Genomic DNA, 23,737 nt, shown 5'->3' with positions numbered 1-23,737 from the left:
AAAAGGTTAAACTCTTAAATAATTTTTAAAGGCTATAAATAGCAACGGAGGCAATCTTGGAGAGTATTGGTTATCTGTGCCAGGAAATATTTATGGAATTTGCATTTACAATGACTACTTTGCCCATATTCATGGTCCACAATAAACGTCATAAGAAAAGGCCCAGGAAATTCAATCCCCAGGGAAAAAAATGGATCGGAGAAGAATGTTCCCAAAGGGAAACTGTAATGACTTCTGGCCGTGTGCCCTGCTCATCTGTGTGGCAAATGTGAATGAGCAAGGAGAATTCATTCTCTTGGGGCACCCAATGAAAGGAGGATCACGTGTGGGCGAAGGGAACACTTCCAGGGCCACAGAGCCTTGATGAATTCACAGCATCAAGTTTTGGAGCAAAATTTTAAAACAGTTATGGGGAGTTTGTGGGTCTCTTGCAATCCTATGTCCCTCTCCTCCATCCTGAGCACAGGGACTGAGGCACCGTGGCCAGCCTGCTGCCTTCCAGCTGGCTGTTTCAGTTCTTCAAGAGCATAAGGTAGCAATTGAGAATCAGCTTAGTCAATAAAAATGCTGATATCCGCCTTACTACAAGCACTTGTAGAAAACATCTGTTGCCCACTGGTTGAGAAGGAACATTCTAACCAAACTAGAAAAATAAAAATAAGATATGAATGGGTGAGGCATGTGAAAAATTAACCATTAATTCTACTTGTAAAATAAGCTCATTCCGACAGTCGGCAAACATTTAAGTGAGCACCTACTGCAAAACCGATGCTATGCTGGGTGCCAGGGATGAGATAAGGTCCCTGCCAAGAAGCCAGCAGTGAGGTGGCAAACGGACGTCGATACCATTAATCATTCTTGTATTAGGCTCATAGTATGTGCCAAGAATCGGTCCAAACACTTCAGTTGTATCAACTCCTTTTATTCTCAGAAAATAAGGTAGGGTTTATTATTAGCCTTATTTTACAGGTGAAAAATCGAGATACAAAGAGGTTAAGTGCCTATTCAAGGTGACCAATAGGTGTATGAGCAAACAGGTCTGAAGGAGTGAAGAAAAAGCCCCAGCCCCAGTCCCCGCCTCAAGGAGTTGGCATCTGGGTAAAACTGACAGGGCCTTTAAGGGTGCATAGGAGTTTATGGGTGGGGAGTTGCAGGGTGAAAAAGTTTCCCTCCAGGCAGAGGAGTTACAAATACAAAGCACAGACATCAGAAATTGTCAAGTAATGTAATTTTAAAAGGTGAAAACATATTTCTATTCTTATTTCTCAGAGAGCTCCTACAGAATTCCTAAACAGTAGGTAGCTAAGAACAGAGTCTTGACATTCTTTGGTTTAGGGAACTGAAGAGCTGCAATTGAATACAGTACAATGCTTCCTGTAGTTTGTGCACACAACAGCTGCATTTGATCGCTCCCGAGTCCAAACCACATACAGGAACACCATTTAATAGAATGTGTTGCTACAGACTTGGGCCCAGAAGCCTTAACAGAACCAAATAGGAAATACTGAAACTAAATACCTCACCAAACCAGTCTGGCAATGCAGAGAAAAAGTTACAAGGGGGCGGGGCGGGGGGGGGGGGCGGAGGCAGGGGGCAGGCCATGCCTTCTAAAAGGCCTAATTCTAACAGGCTAGCAGGTGCGCTCCTCAATTCAGTTTTATAATTTCAGCAGATTAGCAACAGATTTGTTCACCAAAATACGAAGCTGTTCCCAAAGCCTTGCTAGATACGAATTTCAAAACAAGAAACTTAGAAAGACACAAAGGTTGTCTGCGATGTGCAATAAATTGGTGGTTTTGCACATAGCTATTCGGAGGCTTATCTTTCCCTGAGACAATGATAATTCACAACTCGCTGGACAATATTCTTTGAAATAGATATAATTTAGTGAATCATATCACGTAAATGATTAAATGATGGGTTACAGACGTGGATGCCAACTTAAATTTCAGCCGCTCTAACCAACAGGAATAATAGATGGATCGGCTCCACTTTAAAAACAGGTTATGTTCCCCAAGTGTGTTTATAAGTTGGCTGTTTGGAATTTGAGAGCTATTTTCTTCCCCAACAATGTCAGAGTTGGTGCTTAGTACCCGAGACAGAACATGGGAAACGAAAGCCAAAGTGTGCGGAGAATTCTATGGACTCCGACCCACATAAGGGATCATGGTTCCCGAGGAAAGTGCAGTCCTGGAGATCTGGCCACACACGCCTAGCTCTCCCAGCCTGGGAACAAGAAAGCCTCCATCAGTACATGACTGGTGGGTCCCTCACCGCCAGCAGGAGTTCTATTTATGGAGGAGGCCGGAGAAGGATGAGGGAGGGCAGGGGGGAATGAGGCAGGGACTCTGAAGAAAACAGTGGAAGAGACCAAGGCTGGCGGTTCTTCACCGCCCAGCACCTTAGCTCTGCCCCTGAGACGGCGGGCTCTTCCATTCCAGAGCTGCCACACTGAGGGCGTGGGTCAGGGTTTCTCTGCATCCCACCCCCCACCCACAAACATGGGCGTCAACTTCTCTTCTGAATGAGAACACTCGTGCAGGGCTTAAACAGTCCTCTTCGGGATTTTTCTCACCAGCATGCGCACACGCACAGAGAAAGTGCCTGTGATAAGCAAATTAAACCGAGATCCAGCCACAAGACCACAATTCTCTCCAATTCAAACAGATATAATACGTATGCATATACATGCACATATATATTTGTATCTGGAAAGTCAGTAAAATTCAAGTGATGTGCCCACTGATAGCATTATATAGGCAGTTCACGCATAAATCTAAAGATCAGACAGCTCAGAACCAGAATGGGTCAGAGGAGAGTGTTGGGCAGGGGTGGAGGGGTGGGGAGGAAGATGCAGAAAGAATACACACACCCTCTTCCTGACACCTCATGCCACTGAAACATGAGATGAACCCCCCACCCCCATGCTGAAGGCTGCTCACACACTTGAGTTCAGATATACCCCAACTTACTGGAACTTCAAATGCCTCCTGGGTGTCATCCAGCATTTGGATTTTGATGGACATGAGTTTTCCTGAAGGTGTCGGAGGCGGCTTCTGTCCATGTTCCAAGGTACTGATCCCTGAATTCTCTGGGGCCCCCAGTCGTGATCCTGGAGTTGGCTTCTGCTCTATTTCTCCCATGATGAAAGGTCATATAATATCTGCAGGAAGCAGTGAGAAAGAGAAATACATCAATCAGAGCAGAGACTCACTCATTTACGCCAGCTGTAGCACTTGTCGTCTTCCGCCCTTCATCCTGGGAATTTCCCCAAACCACGCCAGGGTCTCCACTCTCTGCATAGGAACCACACAGGGTGAGGCTTCAGTCCATTGCCTAACAATGTCACCTTATCCACTCAAGGCATGCAAAGAGAGGTACATGGTTTACTCTTCTGCATATTTTTACATATTTCATCCTTTCCTCTTTACAGTAAGCGCTTCATTATTCGTGTCATAAATTCAATTGTGTTCAACATAACGCTAGGCACTACTTCTTATACAGTCTGAGTCTGGCGGGAAGATAATGAATAGAACCTAAGCCATATCATTAGCATCCATTAAGTACCTTTTACAGACACACTAACATACTAAATAATGTGAGTATTATTAAGATAAAAAGATAAAACATACATTGTGGCTCCTGAATTTATAATCTGGTTGAGGAAACTAAACATACACTCACACAAACACAGGTGAAATAACGTAGGGTCTTTTCTCTTGATTTCTGCTTGTTTCTATGACAATTACCTCCTAATTCATTTCTTTCCTACCTCCCACCTTATACCCCCTTTTCCAAGCATATACTATAGTATCAAGAGTTGTTTTCCTAAAAACAAAACACAATCATCTTTCCCTGCCAAACTGTCCACTCTTCTCTCGTGCCACAACCCCACTCCCCATCCTCCCATGCCCGTCTCGCTCCAGGTCATCACATGTGTAGCTCTCTCTGGCTGAATGCTTTGCACTCATTCTCCACCTGGAAGCTTCTACCATCGCTTTAACATTCAGTTCAAATGTCTCATCCCTGACACCTGGGCAGAGCTCAGGTGGTGCTGCCACTCTTGCTCATGACCTGCCGGGCTTCTTCTGCTCGGCAGTCAATTCCATCAGCATTTGCCTGTTTACTTCCCCCATGACATCATAACCCTAAAGCAGAAACCAAACCTTGACTATTCTTGGGACCTCAGCACCCTCCCAGGCACAATGCCTGGCACAGAGCGGAGCTCAATAGTGGCTGCCTGATGTCTGGACCAATCAGCCAGCACATTTATACCAAGCACAGCCAATATCTTAAGTGTGACCGAGCACAAAGAAATGAGATTTCAATGTGAGATGAAGTGGTATTGATTTTTAAAGGGATGTGTGGGCTTCCATCAAAGAGAAGGTAGGGATTCAATTCAATTTAGTCTCAGACGTTGGGTAATACTTGAAAAGAAACAGAAATACTAGAACACAAGGAGAAGGCATGCCAGGAATGCCAATGGCACCAACAAGGCCATGGGACAGATTTACGATGACATATGGGAAGAAGAGTGAGAATTAATGCTGAAGAGTTAAAGACGCATTTGGAAAATAGGTTGGAATCAGACTATAAAGAACCTCAAATGCCTAGTTGAGAAATATGGTCTTTACGCTGCGGGTGGAAGGAAGCCACTGGGGTAAGAATAATGACACAACAGTAGAACTTCTGAAAAATGAATCTGAAAATAATATATACTAAGAAGTGCAAACAGAGAGACGGATGGCAGGGGCCGGGGGTGTCCAGTTTCAAAGCTACTGCAACAATTTGTGCTTCAGGGGATAACTTGGACAGCGGCAATGGGAATGAAAAGGTGATTGTGTAAAACCCACTTTTGTGGAAAAATGAACCTGACGCTGTAATCGGTTAGCTGCTGAGGGCAGATAAAAGTATAATAATGATCAGAAAGTTTTACATCAGGGCATAGGGGAGGAAGCAGGCGAGGGAGGTATGAGTTTGATCAGGGACGCTGTTTAAGATTATAAAAGGACATACAGTAGGCTGTGGGGAAGGTGGAGCCGTGAACTGTGGATCCAGGGTCTGTTTTGTACCAGTGAAAGTGAAGGCAAGTGAGGGGGACAGAAACAAAAAAGCAAAAATAACAAACATGCCCAGTCAAGAGGCCTGTTATTTGCTGAATTGTGTTCCCCCATCCCTAAATGTATGTGGAAGCCCTAACGCCCAGTATATCAGAATGTGACTGTACTGGGAGAAAGGTTCTTAAAAGAGAGTTAAGTTAAAACAAGGCCATTAAGATGGGCTGTAATCCAATCTGACTGTTGTCCTTTTAAGAAAAGGAAATTTGTACAAAGAGACACTGGGGATCTGGGAACACAGAGGAAAAAACCATGTGAGGACACGGCCAGAAGGCGGACGCGTGCAAGCCAAGGAAAGAGGCCTCGGGAGAAACCAATCCCGCTGACACCTTGAGCTGAGACTTCTAGCCCCCAGAACTGCGAGAAAATAAATTCCTGTTAAGACACCCAGTCTGTGGTACTTTGAGACAGCAGCTCTAGCAAACATATACAAGGGTCCGTGGAGAAGACGGGGAAGAAGCAATGACCCAGTGACCCCCTGTGACAAAGAAAGCCATTGGAAGGGGCATCAAGAAGTCGTGTGTGGTGGCAGGTACAGAGCAAAGGGCCGTGTTACTCGCACATTTGAAAATGAGTCTCCCTTCAGCAAGTTTCTTCAAGAAAAACCATTCGGTTTGTTGTGTTAGCTGTAGATTCTTCTTGCCCAACTCACGCCTCCTGAAGGGTCAAGTTTCCCCACCAAATTCCACATGGAAACACCTCCCTCCCTTCTCAGCAAAACCTCTAACATTCTCACCAAGACACGGAGGGCTGGCCCCAAGGTCAGCAGATCAGAAACAATGGAGTCACCTCAGACCACTTAGGTCCTTAACGCCAACCACCCTGAACTAAAAAGACATGTCATTTCATCTGGCAGGAAAGGGATCGCCACCTAGAAGACAGTCTGTACTTCTTACTTCTTCCACACACACTTTCCCTACCAACTTTCCACCACAGCCTGGAAAAGCAGTCATTTGTTCTTATGCAATCCTTTAAGTCAGGACACCTGCAAGGCAATGCTAGTTAAGGACCAGCCTTTCTGAGAATTGCTCCTGCTTTTTTTAATGCCCATCTGTGATTTCACAGATCTGCTATGTAAGTACCTTCCTAATTTCTGCCCCAAATAAGCTTTTTTTTAAAGAACCTACTTCTAATCTGTTTGGCTGTGTGATGTGTGCTCTGCTTAATTCATCTATCAGTCTTGAGAGATGTGACTAGACGTTGCTTATTTATAACTAGAGGCCCGGTGCACGAAATTCGTGCACTGGGGGGAGGGGGGGTCCCCTCAGCCCAGCCTGCACCCTCTCCAATCTGGGACCCCTCAAGGGATGTCTGACTGCCCGTTTAGGCCCGATCCCCTCTCACAATCCAGGACTGCTGGCTGCCAACTGCTTGCCTGCCTGCCTACCTTCCTGATTGCCCCTAACCGCTTCTGCCCCCAGCCTGATCACCCCCTAACCACTCCCCTGCTCCCCTGCTGGCCCAATTGCCCCTAACTGCCCTCCCCTGCAGGCCTGGTCACCCCTAACTGCCCTCCCCTGCCAGCCTGGTCCCCCCTAACTGCCCTCCCCTGCCCGTCTGGTCCCCCCCAACTGCCCTCCCCTGCCGAACCCGTCACCCCTAACTGCCCTCCCCTGCCAGCCTCATTGCCCCTAACTGCTTTCCCCTGCTGGTCTGGTCCCCCCCCCCCAACTGCCCTCCCCTGCAGGCCTGGTCCCCCCAACTGCCCCCGCCCCCGCTTGCTGGCCATCTTTTGGCAGCCATCTTGTGTCCACATGGGGGCAGCCATCTTGTGTCGGAGTGACAGTCAATTTGCATATTACTCTTTTATTAGATAGGATGCCTAGCATAGTGTCCTACAACGAAGTGAAAAAATAAAAAAGTTCATATTTGCTCAATAAATCAAATCTGGATGGTAAACATTTAATTAATTGTGAGATCATTTGTGTTTAAAATGATCTCCAAAAACCAGAGAAATTACTTCCTTGTATGTTTTCTGTTGGTTGTCTCATGGTTAAAATAAATGCACCTCCAGAGAAAACTATGACATCAGTGCAGTTGCCTCCCTCCTTCCCAGCCATTCCTTGCACTTCTCCTTACTTTGGTGTTGATCTCTCCCTACCTCTCCAAGCATCCTGCCTTCTTTGCCCTGCACACCATCAGAATGAGCAGGCCCTGATGCTGGGCCTGGCCACTTTGCCTCCTACAGCTCTGGGTCAGAGAGATGTGGGTCTGACTGTGGCTCTAACTCCCATCCAGAGAGCTGATGGAAGGGCCTCTTCTCCCATCTCTAAGGTGCCAGGGCCCCTTCCTACAAATTCTTTTCTTCTGTCCTACTCAAGCGAAGAGCGAGGCCCCTCATCCCCTAAACCAGTGGTCGGCAAACCGCGGCTCGCGAGCCACATGCAGCTCTTTGGCCCCTTGAGTGTGGCTCTTCCACAAAATACCACAGCCTGGGCGAGTCTATTTTGAAGAAGTGGGGTTAGAAGAAGTTTAAGTTTAAAAATTTGGCTCTCAAAAGAAATTTCAATCATTGTACTGTTGATATTTGGCTCTGTTGACTAATGTGTTTGCTGACCACTGCCCTAAACTAAATCCTGGCTCTCCCTCTGGCCCAAGATCTCCAGATAAATATACAGGGTGGGCAAAAGTTGGTTTACAGTTATAAATACACAAAACACATAGTTTATTCTTATTTATTCATTCATTCATTATTGTATTATTTACTATTATTATTATTATTATTATTATTATTATTATTATTAACCTACTTTTGCCCACCCCTGTATACTGTCACTGTTAGTGCGTTGGCCTTTAAAAATCAAATCGAGTTAGTGATTCATAGATACTTGGTACCTTAATTTCCTTTCCCTTTAGTCTTTGAATGACCTCATGCTTATATTATTTCTACTTCTGGATGTTAATGTTTAAACAAAGTATGTCGCACTGTCTTTTCGTTTTCATACTTGCATGCAGACTGTTGCTGTACATGGAAATACTGTTTAATTCAACTATAAACCCAGCCAAGAGTTCTGAGTTGAGCAGCCTAAGAATGTCAAGGGAATATCTGAGGAACGCTGGCACGTCACAAATGGGTAACCACAATGCATGCTTGATATAAAAACTGGGGAGTCCAGTCATACAGCACAGCCTCCTCGGCAAACACGCCTAACAAACCCAAGACTCCTGTTTATAAACATCAAGCCGTGCTCTATTCTGGTTATTCTGATTTTACCTCCGTAACTTCCTCTGACTGCTGATTTCCTTCAAGAACAGTCAGAGTAAAGGAAATTACTATTTCTTTCCTTGGAATACATTTTCTACTATCATCATTGCAGACCTGAAAATAAAAGGCTGTTTGTGAAACGGCGTTATTCTTCAGAGATATGTGAAAAGTTGTTCAAAGGAAAAAGTAACCACAACACAAAGTACTAAAAATTTTAACGGGTGGAGAAAAGATAGAAAACTGGAGTTGTCTTGTCCTCGTATCCTGGCTTAAAGACTTCCTCTTGGAAGTCACCCAAAGACAAGAAGGAGCGCACACACACCAATGCAACTCCATCCCCGAGGAAACTAGAAGACATCTGCTACTCTGCAACACAACTCTGACCTGCCAGACTTCAGGAAAAGTCAGACAGAGGAGGAGGAAAATGCTTTACGAGGCTCACCATGCCTGCAACACTCTCCAAATAAGTAGAATATCCTTAGCAACAAACCCAGCGCTAGTTTTCTGGAAACGAGGGAAACAGATGTGCAGATTAGCACTAAAGAGATTCCCTGGATGCCGTGTGGTGGGAAATCTCCAGAAGCACTCGAGGTGGACCTGAATGAGAAACTACACAGCCCAGCCGTAGTTGTAGGAAGCAGTCTATTGCTGAGGCAAGGTGAAAAAGACAAAGACAGCACTGGGAATACCACAGTCTCAGCAAGCAAGAGGAAAACAAAGGTTGAAAAGTTTACATGTACACACAGACACACACACACACACACACACACACACACACACACATACCCCTGAGGTCACAAGAATTTCTACTAGCATGGGACACAGATCTGGCTCCTGGCTCTCGGGAAGCTCTTACAAATAGCTACTTCATAAAGAACTCGCCTGATAACAAAAGGTGACCTTTACAAAGATACGTTAGAAGAGCAAAATGAAAAACACCCACCAAAGAAATGTTGCATGTAACAGATCAAAATCTTGCCCAGGTAAAATTTTGTTAGGTATTGTCATAAACTAACAAAGCAATGAAATAATCAATTCTGTAAAGAAATATATAAGAAAATGTACAAGAGCTCAGGGAAGTTATGGGAAAATATGAAAAGGAAATAAAGTATGAGGGCAGGCCCGAAGGGTGCTGGGAGGGAGCAGAAAAATTTGTAAAAATATCATTGCTATAAACTGAATACTTGTGCCCAACTCCCAAATTTGTATGTTGAAACCTAACCCCCAACGTGACAGTATTAGGGAGTGGAGCCTTTGGGAGGTGATTAGTTCATGAAGGTGGAGCCCTCGTGAATGGGATTAGTGCCCTTAGAAGAGAGCCTCCCAAGACCTCTCTTGTCCCTTGTACCATGTGTGGACACAGGGCGGGTTCTTACCGGACACCACCTCTCCAGCACCTTGATCTCAGGCTTCCCAGCCTCCAGAACTGTGAGAAATTCATTTCTGTCTAAGGCAGTCTGTGATGGCAGCCAGAACTAAGACCCCTGGGTGACTCTAACAAAACACATTTTGCATTAGAAAAAAAAGGGGGAGTCTGGATCCATGTTCTTTGAAATCTAACCATCCAGGAAAAATGCATGTGCTATTGTCCTTCTGCAGAGAGGTAACTGCTGAAATATGGAGGGATTCATGAGGAGAAGGAAAGGCCACCTAGATCTAGTAGACTGGAGAAATAGGAGCCAGCAAATGGGATTAGTGTCCTTACTTAAAAAAAATAAAAAAAAAAGCTCCAGAGAGCTCTCTTGTCTCTTCCACTATGTGAGGACACAGTAAAAAGCCACCTATGAACCAGAAAAAGGGACTTCATGAGACAACGAAGCCACTGGCCCTTGACCTCAGATTTCCCAGCCTCCAAAACTGAGAGAAAAATGTCTGTTGTTTATAATTTCTCTAGTTTATGGTACTTGATTATAGCAATCCAATCAGACTAAAACAATCACCAAAATGGAAGTTAGCCAAACAAAAATAATATGCACTGGTGAAAACATGAGGGTTTTGAGGGGATAGATTGAAAAATATTAAAACAGAAAAATGATAGATGTGGAGAGACAAACAGAGGAAATCCAACAGACTCTCAATTGGTGTCCCTATAAGGAGAAAAATTTAAATGGAACAAGAAAAATATTTTAAGGTAAAATAGTTTAATAATTTCAGAAATAAAAAGATGATTCTCCATAATAAATGAACATACCATATCCCAGAAATAACTGAAATGATGAACACCAAGACATTTCCTGTGTCACCACTGATCTTCAAAAATTAAGAAGGAATCAGCCCTGGCTGGTGCAGCTCAGTTGGTTGGAGTGTCGTCCCATATGCCAAAAGGTTGCGGGTCCAATTCCTAGTCAGGGCACATACCAAGGTTGTGAGTTCAATCCCAAGTCAGGGTGGATGTGGAAGGCTACCAACTGATGTTTCTCATACCAATGTTTCTCTCTCTCCCTCTCCCTCGCTCTCGCCATTCCCCTCACTCTAAAATCAATAAGCATGGATTTTTTTAAAAAAGGAAGAAGGAGGAATCATTTAGGCATTTAAGTAAAAAGTTCAAAAAAATATGAGGGACAAATATTCAAAATTATTCACAGCAACATTCAATGCTTAAATGTCCAAAATGTCCTCAAAGAAATCAAAACTTTAAACCTGGCCCAATTTTTATTCAAATATAGTAGCCAAATATTTTAAATAGCCAAGAACTCGGGAAAATTTTATCCAAGTCCAACCAAAGGATAAAATTCAGCAAAACAAGAGGTGAAAGTTAGTGGTGAAACACTGAAAAAAGATTATTGGTAAACTTTATGTTTATACAGTAAGAGGAAGACTAAAATAATTGTGATAGCTACAGAAAATTGTAACACCTGACAATATAGCAATAGCAGAACAAAAACTGCCAGGGGACGGAGTAGAGTGGGTAAGAGACAGTTAACTGTAAGCACATGTTTTAAAATTGATAATAAAAAGAGAGTTTAAATCTCCAAAGATATACAAATGGTTAATAAGCACATGAAAAGATGTTCAACATCGTTAGTCATTAAGAAATATGAATTACATCCACAATGAGATAGGATTTCACACCGACTATAATGAATAGTAACAACTATTGTGGGGAATGTGGAAAAAAACTGGAATTCTCATGCTCTGCTGGTGGCTGGTAGCAACATAAAATGTTGCAGACATTTTGGTGAACATATTGGTAGTTTCTTTAAAATTTAATAAAAAATTTAGCATATAACCCAGACATTGGGTTTTCCTAGTGACTCAGACTCCCCTCCTATGTATTTCCCCAAAAAGGATGAAAACGTATGCCCACACAAAGAGTTGGGTGGATGCAGATGATCATAGCTAAAAACTGCCAGCAAGTGGAAATAACCCAAAAGTTCATCTGCTGGTGAATGGATAAACAAAATGTGGTATATCCATACAAGGAACTATTTATTATTCATCAACAAAGAAACGAAGTACTTATACATGCTACAACACAGACGAACATCAAAAAGATTTTGCTAAGTGAAAGAAGCCAGATGCAAAAGACTACATAGCATTTGACCCTATTTATATGAAACTAGAGGCCTGGTGCACGAAATTCGTGCACGGGGGTGGGGGGGGGGTGTTTGTCCCTCAGCCCAGCCTGTACCCTCTCCAATCTGGGACATCCCTCTCACAATCCAGGACTGCTGGTTCACAACTGCTCACCTGCCTGCCTTCCTGATTGCCCCTAACCACTTCTGCCTCCCAGCCTGATCACCCCCTAACCACTCCCCTGCCAGCCTGATTGATGCCTAACTGCTCCCCTGCCAGCCTGATTGCCCCGAACTGCCCTCCCTGCAGGCCTGGTCACCCCTAACTGCCCTCCCCTGCAGGCCTGGTCCCCCCCAACTGCTCTCCCCTGCAGGCCTGGGTCCCCCCCAACTGCCCTTCCCTGCAGGTCCAGTCGCCCCCAACTTCTCTCCTCTGCCAGCCTGGTCTCCCCTAACTGCCCTCCCCTGCAGGCTTGATCGCCCCCAACTACCTCCCTTGCAGGCCTGGTCCCTCCCATCTTGTGGCAGCCATCTTGTGTCCACATGGGGGCAGCCATCTTGTGTGTTGGAATGATGGTCAATTTGCATATTACTCTTTTATTAGATAGGCTATCCAGAAAAGTAAAATCTGTAGAAACAGAAAATGGTTGCCTGGGGTTAGGGACTGGAGCTGGGACTGACAGCAAAGGGCCAGAGGGATAGAGATCTTTTGAAGGGTGATGGAAATGTTCAGCAACTAGACTGTGGTGAAACGAGATTGTCATACAACTACATGAATGTACTAAAAACCTTTAAGTAGTACATGTAAAACAGGTCGTTACGATACGTAAATGGACACGCCCGGATATTCTTGTGAACACACAGAACCTCTGTGGAAGGACCAAGAAGTAATTGGTAGGAGCGCTGGCTCCACTGAGGCAACCAGCCAGGTGAAGGACAGGACTGAGAGGGACTTAAGACTTGCTTGTCACTGTACACTGTCTTTGGACCTTGTAAGTTTTTGTACCATATACACCTATTACCTATTTAGAAATAAACCATTTTATAAAATGAATGACTCGGCTACGATGACATCCTGTCAGCGACCCCAGCCCCATTCCGAGCATGCAATCTAATGAGATGAAATCAGAGTAAAGGGTGACAATGGTCAAAACAGGCTAATAACCAAGAGGAACTTGGATAAGAGTTTCCCCACCAGTTCTAAATATAAGCCACTTAGAAATACTAGGCCGAGAAAAAGCCATAGAAAGTGTTTATTCACAGGGGAAGCAGCCCACGAGGTAGCTTGTAAGGCGCTACAGGGCTGGGTTCTAGAGCCACCACGTTGAGCATGAAGGAGCCTGCATTTGCCATTTTGTGGGGACAAAAATCAGCTACGTCAGACATCCAGGAAGGCAAAGGGCGAAAGGCGTGTGATCCCCACCAGCTCCATTCATTTGCCTCTTACCTTGGGAGCCAGACACTGCCTGGTGACAAAACCACCTTGTGCTCCTGCCCCCCAGGGAGCCACAGACCAGGAGGTGACCCCTGGGGACTGGAGGGAGGAGATAGGGAGGAGATACCCCAGAAAGGCTGCCGGCCAGGCACCATCTCAAGAGCACAGCCAGCCAAGTTTGGCTTTTCACAGGGACTTTAGATAAGGGGTTTTGAGAAAGTTCAAAAGCAACTATCTGTGCGGATGGATTTGCTTATTTCAAAAAAGTCTGTGAGCAAAAGAAACAACTGCAGATCAGCTGTTTTACATCAACCAGACACTTCAAACAGGCCAGAGGCTGTTCGGTCTGTTTGATCATTTGGGAGAAGGAGACCAGGATACTGTCTGTAAGTAGGGGCCCCATTTCACACGCAAAGCAAAAAAAAAGAGAGAGAGAACTAAACGGCGGAAGCTACATAGATTATGTCTTCATTCTTTTCCTTTCAATCCCTAGGAAAATGAAATTAAGTTACATAGGCCATCCTAAACGCCCCTGACAAATCTCTGGAAAACTCAGAGCAGAAGAGAAATTTTCTCTTTTCACAGAGGTCATTTCAAAAGTCTACTTTTAACCATATCCCTTTTTCTACTCAAAAACTTGAGTCTAATCAATACCGAGTTTAAGTGTGAAAATTCCCAGCCAGGCATTTCAATAATTGGCCCCGATGTCTCTCCTTGTAAATAAACTGTCTCCTAATCCAGCTGGACCCTGTTCAGCACACCTGCATTTTCCTGGGGCTGTGTTACTGCTGTTCTGTTTTTCTTCCTCCTAAAATACTGCCTTGTAGCCGGCTCCAAGGACTCCTCCTCCAGAAAGCCTTTCCTGATGGACTCTTTCTTTCAGGGGCAAAAAACCCCCAACACCTCACTTGACGTTCCCTGGAGTTTTGCTTGTGTCTTTACCACTTCCTCTCCAGGCCTTTCTCCTCCTCTCCTGCATTGTCAACTAGAGGAGAAGTCCAGAGGGTCTGGAAGGGGTCTGGCTGCATTACCTGGGATGTCTTGTTTTAGTGCAAGAGACCGCCCTAGGCTCAGACCAGGAGACGGTGCAAACTTCAGGAAGTCCTGTGTCCATTCCACCCGTCACATTCCTGGCCTAGAACACGGAAAGTCCTGTGTCCATTCCACCCGTCACATTCCTGGCCTAGAACACGGAGAGAAAGCCGACCATCTACCACAGGGCTTCTTCAAATGTGGTTGCAACTCAGCCAGCAGCATCAGCCCCACCTGGGAGCTAGTTAGAAATGCAAATTCTTCGTCTCAGCACAGGCCCGCTGCATCGGAAAGGCTGGGGGTGGGCCCAACCCTGGGTGGCAACAAGCCTTCCAGGAGGTTCTGATGCAGGCTGCACAGAGGTTCCCAGTGAGAACTCCTTAACAGAGCAAGCATTTACCTGCTAGATAACTTCACCAAGGACACCTCTCTGCTCTACGTTTCACACGCGCACCGAACGCGGAGTACCTGCTTTTTTCAAAAGCTCCCAGCAAGAAAAAGTGGGGTTCCTTTCCAATCAAATTTTAATCTATAATCTAACAAATCGTTGCAAACAAATAAATATGAACAATTTTAGACAACACTTTTGTTTGCATTTTCACTGATTTGGTAGAGCATGTTTCCTCCATTAAGTAGACAGGCGAAGACTAAAGCATGAAGAATGGAGGTGGAAGTAAATGATGTGGGAAGAGAAGGCTCCTTTAGAAAAAATAAAAAACCAGGAAACCAGAAAGAAATCTCCAATTTTAATGATGTTGATTTCTTGATAATTCTGAGAGTACAAAATTCCACTTTAGCTCCCTCCTCCATCCCACCTTTAAGTAAAAGGCCAGGGTAATAAACAAAATGTAAGGAGAGTCTTGGCCAGTGTAGCTCCATGGTTAAGCGTCTACCGATGAACCAGGAAATGATGGTTCTATTCCTGGTCAGGGCACATGCCTGAGTTGCGGGCTCCATCCCCAGTAGGGGGTGTGCAGGAGGCAGCCGATCAATGATTCTCTCTCATCATTGATGTTCTCTCTCTCTCTCTCTCTCTCTCTCTCTCTCTCTCTCTCCCTCTCCCTTCCTCTCTGAAATTAATTAAAAAAAATTTTTTTTTAAATGTAAGGAGCGCCCTAACCAGTTTGGCTCAGTGGATAGAGCGTCGGCCTGTGGACTGAAGGGTCCCAGGTTGATTCCGGTCAAGGGCACATGCCCAGGTTGCAGACTCGATCCCCATTAGGGGCATGCAGGAGGCAGCTGATCGATGTTTCTATCTCATCAATGTTTCTAACTCACTATCCCTCTCCCTTCCTCTCTGTAAAAAAAATCAATTAAAAAATATATATAAAGAATGTCTTTTAAAAAAATAAAAATGTAAGGAGATAGGTGGTCCTCTTGAAGACAAGAAGCCAGCTTGCAGCCTCTCCCAATTACCCTGTTCCAATGCCCCTGCAGTGTAAACGGGCTGCACTCTTTCTTTCTTTTAAGAAACAAGTAACTAAATTTTAATTTATTTTTATTGCTGACACTGTTACAGATGTCCCCATTTCCCGCCCCTCCCCCTTTTGCCCACCTCCACCCAGCACTCACCCCTGCATTTCTTAGGCTGCAGCCAAGCTCACTCTACTTAACACACATCATTCCCATCCACTCACTCAAGTCCTCTCTCTCTGTCTTCAATTGACACTGATCAGCCTTCCCAAATATCTGTGGAGAGCACCTAATTCTTGTTTAGCCATAATAAGGTGCAGTGTATTATTGGATTTGCTTGCTCGATGTCAGAAAATAACAGGCTGCTTAAAGTGTACTATCATTCAAGTGTCACAGTAATGGGGATCAGCATTACCAAGCATTCAGGAGAACCTATTATGTTTCAGCAACTACACTTAGCACTATAGGGGACCCAAAGCAGTAATATGGCACCAGGTGGTTTGTCGTTATGGGATGTACACTCTATCAGACGAGAGGACAGGCACGCAGAGATAACTTGTTTACTTCTGACAACAGGTGTATTATGTGAACTTGAAAAGCTACAGAAAAAGAGAATGCCACCTCACTGAGAAGTGGGAAGTCACCTTGGGAAAAGGCTGCTTCTCACCTGAGGGCAAGTGAAACAGTATGGATAAGACACATTCTTGGAGGAGTTCCTTTTAGCATTCAATAAGGGAGTGCCTAGCCCTGGCTGGCTGAAGCACTGGCTGGAACATTGTAGCATTGTCCGTGCACCATATGGTTGTGGGTTCAATCCCTGGTTGGGGCACATATGGGAGGCAACCGATCTATATTTCTCTCTCAAATTGCTATTTCTCTCCCCCCACCCCCTCCTTCCTCTCGCTCTAAAAATCAATTTTAAAAAAACATATCCTCGGGTGAGGGTTAAAATAATTAATAATAATAAGGAAATGTCCACCATGTGCCAGAGTTGTGCTGATGATTGATACAGACCACCAGAAGCAAGAAATCAGTGAAAAGAATAGGAGAAAGGCAGGTGAGAGGCAGCTTTTAGTCTGCCTGAAATAACAGGTCAAGTGTAGGAAGTTCATTTGATGGACTAGAATGAGCCATTGTGACTTTTAAGACAAAGTGAAACTATGCAGTTTTAAGAAAAAAGTTGACAGTGAGGTGTTGGCTAGGTTAAGACACAGGTCAATTAGGAAACACCTGTCATACACCATGCAAGAAAGGATGGTGGGGATAATGAGAATAGATGGAAAGGAGGCATACTTTGGGAATACTTGGACGTTAAGAATCTTTACAAATGGATGACGAATTAGATGTGGGAAAAGAAGATGGAATTATGGGCAAACCCAGAACTTAGACGCAAGAACAAGGAAGTGCCGGGAGGTCCATGTTGTGGCTGGCTGAAGGTCACGGCAGGGTGTGATGTTCTAAAAATCATTACCTCCATTTCCTCAACCTTGCTACCTCCTCTCAAGTGCTTACTTTCTTCCAAGTGTGGTGTTGATAAGCTGAGCATAGGAACCTGAGATTCAGGAATGCATACCAACATTCATGAGTTGGAAGAGGAAGTAGAATCAGTGAAGTAATCACAGAGCCTCGGAGTTGGAGGGACTTTGGGAGAATATCTATGACAGCCTTCTCCTCCCTGAAGGATGAATCCCATGGTTATAAAAGACTGAGCCTGACAATCTTCTCTAAAATCATTGCATAAAGCCAAGGAGGCAAGAGCATCGAGAACCAGAGCTCGAACCAAATGCTGAGCACTGTGGAGGCATCAAGAGGAAGAATGAGGATTAAGAAAAATTCATTCATTAGATCCGGTCTGATCGGGTAATCACTGGGTATGAAGAGTGTCAGCTGAGAAATGGAGGCAGAAGCCAGACTGATTATTAGTAGTGCAGATAGCAAATATATTATTCTACACTAAAATTTTTTAATACTGTAGTTTTTAGAGCAGTTTTGTTTCCAGGAAAATACACAGAGCTCCTAAATACCTTCTTTATCCCCACACACAGTTTTCCTATTAACACCTTGCACTTGTTACAACTGATGGACCGATAGTGGCATTGTTATTAACTCAGTTCCATAGTTTGCATTAAGGTTCCCTCTTTGTGCTGTAGTTTTGTGGGTTTTGACAAGTGCAAAATGTCAAGCATCCATCATTATAATATCATACAGGATAATTTCACTGCCCTAAAAATCTCCTGTTCCCCATCATTCATCCCTGCTCCCCTGCCCCGCTGTCCCAACAACCACTGATCTTTGCACTGTCTCTACAGTTTTGCCTTTTCCAAAAACTCATACAGTTGAAATCACACAGTATGTAGCCTTTTCAGACTGGCTTCTTTCACTAAGCAACGTGCATTTACGATTTCTCCATGTTTTTTCATGGCTTGATAGTGCATTTCTTTTTATCACCGAATAATATTCCATTGTCTGGATGGACCAGTTTGTGTATCCATTCACCTAGTGAAGTACGTCGTGGCTGCTTCCATTTGGGGCTACTCTGAAATGCTTTTCAGTTACAGAAATGGGAGAGGGTAGATGTAAGGTAATAGCTCAGCGTGAGGTTAGAAAGAAGAGGCAAGTCCTGGGGCTTCGTGAGCAGACACTGTGTGGTCAATTTCCAGTCCTGTCAAGCCCGTATCTTGGCAGGCAATTTAGCTTATCTCAGTTCCTAGGAGATAACTCTCCTCCTTTCCTTCATGAGAAAATGACAGGGCGTGAGAGCTTCTAAAATGTAAAAGGCATTAGGTATTTTCTTCAATAAACTACAAAGCATTGTTAAGTTTGTTTCCAAAATAAGCCAGGCTATTCCCAACGGCCTCATTATTCAATCAGGTTTCAGTAAAAAAGTTATCCCACAGCCTACCGTTCTCTGCTGAGGTTTCAAACGCTCTGGAAATGATGCTGAGGAGAGAAATGTCGAACATGCCCTGCCACCTGTATCACATTCCACTGACATCTCTCCTAGAGTGAGGAATGGCCCTGCTTCACACAACTTTAAGGAAAAAGAAAGCATTTCCTAAAGCTTACCAAATCTAATGAATCACACAGGACTGGGCTTCCCTTCAGGGTGTGAAGAGGAAGGCAACCTCGGTTAAACCATTCAAGAACAGACCATTACATTTTCTCACAGTTCCAATGTTATTTGAGAAATAAGTTAGGCAGTATTATCATAGCTCGAATGATACAATAAAATACAATAGGAGTGTAAAGGGTATCACATCCTGGAATACTTCCCCTAGAATTCATTATTAATTTAAACAGTGAAATGTCACGGGAAGAAAAGTACATTTAAAAAAAAAAAAATGAAACCCCTTATGAAAAAAATGAGAACTTTAAATGTCAACCTGGTTAATTAATAAGGCATTTAATTAAACAATGTTGTCCAATAAAAAAATGAACAGTTATGAATAGCACATCTTTGCCATGAATTGATGAAAGGGAAGAAAAAAGATTTAGACACTATCAATTGTCCACCAGATTCTAATCCTAATTTTATGCAATTTTGAAGGTATTATAAAATTAACTTATAATCTTTCCTGGATTTTAGGCTTCTCATTCACAGAACGTGGAAAAAATATGCTATTATTATTTAACCTTAATCAACAGTTATGTAGCACTTTATAAATACTAGCTTATTTACATCTCACAGCCATCATTTGGTAGATACTATCATTGACTCCTTTTACAGATGAGGAAACGGAGGCAGAAGAGATTAAGTCAACTTTCCCACAGTCCCCAGCTGGTAATGTGGAAGATGTGAGGCCAGACTGCAGACCGGATGGTCTTCACCATCATGCCCGGGGCCCGTCTGACCCTTTAAGTAATCTCTATAATTGTCACCCTCTCTTATATCCCAGAAAGCTTATAATTCAGTCATTTTTAGATGCAATTATCGTCTCCACCAACCTCTCACCTTTTCTGGCACAGAGATGCCAATCAAGCTACTGGGATAACCAGCCATGTAAGCTACTAAGGACACCAAAGGGAAAAATCCATCAAATAATCAAAACGCTTATCAAATTGTTACTAGACCTATACAGAGAATGGTGTACTGTCTGAATAGTGAATTTTTGGAATGTCTTAAAACCTTTCTCTCTCTACAAGCAAGGATTTTTCACAAATGTCTATGTATGCAGTGGATCAGAGCGTCCACGGAGCACCAAGAGAAAGGCCCTTACCTTCCCCGTGCCTTCTGGCTTGTGCTATCCTGGGACAAGGCTCCGGAAGCCCTTACTGAAGTCTGGGTTCTTAGAACCAAAGATTCCCAACACACAGGCAAAAGCATCCCTCTTAAATGCCGTTAAAGCTGCAGAGCTGCATGGGGGACTGAGTCACACACAGCAGACACTACCCGGCAGAGTCAAATAAAGCCCAAGGGGGAAATGAAGATAACTCTTCCTCTCCCAAAGCAAACACTCAGTTCCCATGGAATACACTGCTTGCTTTACACGGGCAAACACAAATCCAGATACAGATCTGATTCACAGCCACAGGCCATGAAAGAGAAAAGCTGACAGCAAAGCGGGGCTGAGGAGTAAGTTCCAGATCACTCTCCCACTCAAAGGACAAGTCAACGTGTGAAATGAGACATCAAAGCGCAGGACTTCTATTTCAAATCATTTCATCTCCTTACAGAGTGTTTTCACCTAATAACAGGTACCATTCATCAAGCACTTACTTGCTTTCATTTACTGTTCAAAATTCTACACAACCACCACATGGAGTAGGTAGGCACAAAGTTTTACTCGGAGAATCTGTTAAAAATTAGAACACCAAGAAGGGAAAATGGAACCCTAAAACAGCTCTTGGTTAAAGGCCTGGCCCTGGTCTGACCGTTCCCTGGTGGGGTCTCCCTCATCCTCCCCACAGCCTAAAAATGGTGCCACTGGCTCTGCTTCCCAGAGGGAGTGTCCGAGGCTCACACAGGTGAACAGCCAAATTCTAGAAGGCACCAACATTCTAGTATCCACTCAAACAAGCCATTCGTGAAGGAAATACCAACCTACCCAGAAGAATAAATAAGAGCAAAAACAACAAGTCTCTAGACAGCAAGAACTGGCAAATAAGGAACATGCTTTTTCTTATATTATACTTTCAAATACATAATCATACCAATTCTGCTGGAATTCAAAAATTTACTAATACAGAAGTTCTATGTATATGGTATACATAAAATTAGACATAAAGAACAAAGCAAAACCCAACCATCATTTGCAAGCTCAAATACCCTGTATTATGTTAAGTCATTGGTTGGGGAAAAAATTGTTTTGAGTCACTAAGAATATTTTAACATTGAAATGTAAATACCAATATATGGTGTTCTACCAAAGTCCCATTGAAAGGAAAATATATTGTCCTCTACAGCAATATTAGCAAGAAGAATGAAGAGAGTTATCTAAAGAATTTTTAAATTGACAACATGATACAAAAACAAACTAAGAAAAAGTAAAAATTAAACAACAAAAAAGTATATACATATCTATCAACAAGTGAATCTAAAAATCAAGTGAATAAAAAATCTGATGAACAGACTGGACTGATGAATATAATAGAATCAGGGACATAGAAAGTAGTGGACTGACAATTCTCAGGGGGAAGGGGGTGTGAGGGTGCGGGAAGAGATTGGACAAAAGTCTTACACCTATGGATGAAGACGGTGGCGGGAGGTGAGGGCATGGGGTGGGGTGGGGAATCAGGTGCAGGGGAGCTATGGGGGGAAAAAAAAGAGGAACACTTGTAATAATCTGAACAATAAAGATTTATTAAAAAAAAAAAAAATAGCCTGAGCCCTAACCGGTTTGGTTCAGTGGATAGAGCGTTGGCCTGTGGACTGAAGGGTCCCAGGTTCAATTCCGGTCAAGGGCATGTACCTTGGTTGCGGGCACATCCCCAGTAGGGGGCATGCAGGAGGCAGCTGATCGGTGTTTCTCTCTTATCGATGTTTCTGACTCTCTATCCCTCTCCCTTCTTCTCTGTAAAAAATCAATAAAATATATATATTTTTTAAAAAGAATAGCCTGAGAAAAAGGGAATTTTTCAGTTTTGCTGTTTATTAAGATGATATAGAGGTACAACGTAGAAAGAGAATTCATCTTGTTCATAGGTCAATGCAAAATAACGTTACAGAAAGGAGACCGTTGTAAAATAGTTTTAAAAGAAAATAACAAAGAAGTGGAGATTACTTTAATCCCACTACCACTGCAGACATCTAGGCATTGCTAAGCAATACTTCTTTTTCAGGTCAGCTCAAAAAGAGAAAAGCTAATGTAAAGGCTATGATGGACAAGGTCAAGAAAACCAAAGGGACAGGAGCAAGAGGAAATGAGACATGGTAACAGGCAGAAGGCAGAGAGAGAGGGCAAATCTTAGTCACTAAACATAGACATTGCTAGTAAAAGAAATACTGCACAATATGAAGATAGAAAACTTAAGTGAGAAAGAAAAAAATAATTAAGCTTTTCAATAAGAATCATCCCCAAGGCTTCTGTTAATTGAAATCACCAATCTCTGCTCTTGTTCCTAAATTTCTGACAATACACTACTACATTTGAAATGTTTTCTGGGGAACTGAAAATAAAGATTTAAAATATATTTATTATATAGGCCTCAACCTAGTTTTTACATTAAAAATTCAACTATGCCCAACTTGAGAAGTTTTTGTAATGTGCATGGCAATATTAAGTACACAATCTGTGTATTGAATACGTATTTAATTTCAATATATTTGGTTTGGGAATTTCCATTCTTACATAATCTGCCTAACTAGTTTATCATTTATCCAAATTCTTGTCTGTACTGCTCATTATAATACGAGGTGTCTTAGCAGAACCTTTACTTATTCTCACAGGATCAAACAGTGTCTACCTGTAACAATGACCAACATGTGGCAAAATAAATAAATAAATAAATAAATAAACGGGCATCCTCTGTGAACTTAGTCTAAAGCTGCCGACCGTAATCCAGGCCGACATTAAACATTTACTTGGGAAAATATTAAAAAGGCCTTAAAGTATAATTTAAATGCTTTTCTTGTATTGTTTCATGATTACAAAAAAAAAACAAACACAAAGAACTCATTTCTGACCATCACAACCTTAAGAGGCCTGCCTCAGCTGCCCGTTCTACATCAAACTCCTCAGAGGACAGGAGTCATGCCTCCTGCTCAGCTCTTACTCCTCGTTCGCAAGCATACGTCCATCAGCCAGCACCCAGCAGGCTCCCCAGCCCTGGTCCACGCTCTGAAAACGTAATGGTAAGTGACCTGGAACACACAAGAGGTGAAGAGAAAGAATTCTGTCTACTGCCCCACACACAGGGAAGCTGTGAAGCAAACACAAGTCTCACACGACTCGACGGTGCTGGTGCTGGTAACCTCTGTGTGTCGTATCAGTTTGCAGCCACCCTGCAGTTTCAACTCAGCTCAAAAAGAGAAAAGCTAATGAGGCCCTTTCCCCACCATTGACATAAGGTCAATGTCAATTAAAGGGCCCCTGAGCAGTTGACAGGAGTCTTGAACAGGAGCGCTTGTTCTGGGTAGGCAAGATACACCTAGCGGGGTCAGTCTGACCCTCCAAAGTGCAGTAACTGTGGCCAGCTCAGCTCTCACTGTCCTCACAGCCACAGAGAGGCCCACATCAGATCAAGCAAACTCGGGCAGTTCAGGAGGTAGGCAAGGCATGAACCCTTAAGCTATCTCCACCCTCACCTTTGTACGTTGAAACTGCATTCATTCAACAAGTATTTATTGGGGCTTCTTTCTTACAGGAGCTGTTCTAGATGTTCAGGCTAGAGCTGTGAACAAAATAAGAGTCCCTAGTCCAGGCAGCATGGCTCAGTGGTTGAGCGTTGACCTACGAACCAGAAGGTCAAGGTTCGATTCCCGGTCATGGCACATGCCTGTGTTGCGGGCTCGATCCCCAGTGTGGGGTGTGCAGGAGGCAGCCAATCAATGATTCTTCCTCATCATTGATGTTTCTATCTC

General features: G+C 43.5%; 1 protein-coding gene across 3 annotated transcripts in view; it reads right to left on the bottom strand.

Moving 5' to 3' along the window:
* The window catches only part of FARP1 (FERM, ARH/RhoGEF and pleckstrin domain protein 1), a 291,962-nt gene that overhangs the window by 236,237 nt on the left and 31,988 nt on the right, over positions 1 to 23,737 (bottom strand). For all 3 annotated transcript variants that reach the window (XM_054719893.1, XM_054719892.1, XM_054719894.1), the window contains exon 2: positions 2,973 to 3,163. In XM_054719893.1, the coding sequence (XP_054575868.1) occupies positions 2,973 to 3,143 (171 nt within the window). In that variant the 5' untranslated portion in view covers positions 3,144 to 3,163. The remainder of the gene's footprint in view (positions 1 to 2,972; positions 3,164 to 23,737) is intronic.

Source organism: Eptesicus fuscus, chromosome 8 (assembly GCF_027574615.1).
Source record: "Eptesicus fuscus isolate TK198812 chromosome 8, DD_ASM_mEF_20220401, whole genome shotgun sequence".
NCBI lineage: Eukaryota > Metazoa > Chordata > Mammalia > Chiroptera > Vespertilionidae > Eptesicus > Eptesicus fuscus.
The sequence above is the reverse complement of the archived record's forward strand: the minus strand, read 5'-3'. Positions and strand labels throughout refer to the sequence as shown.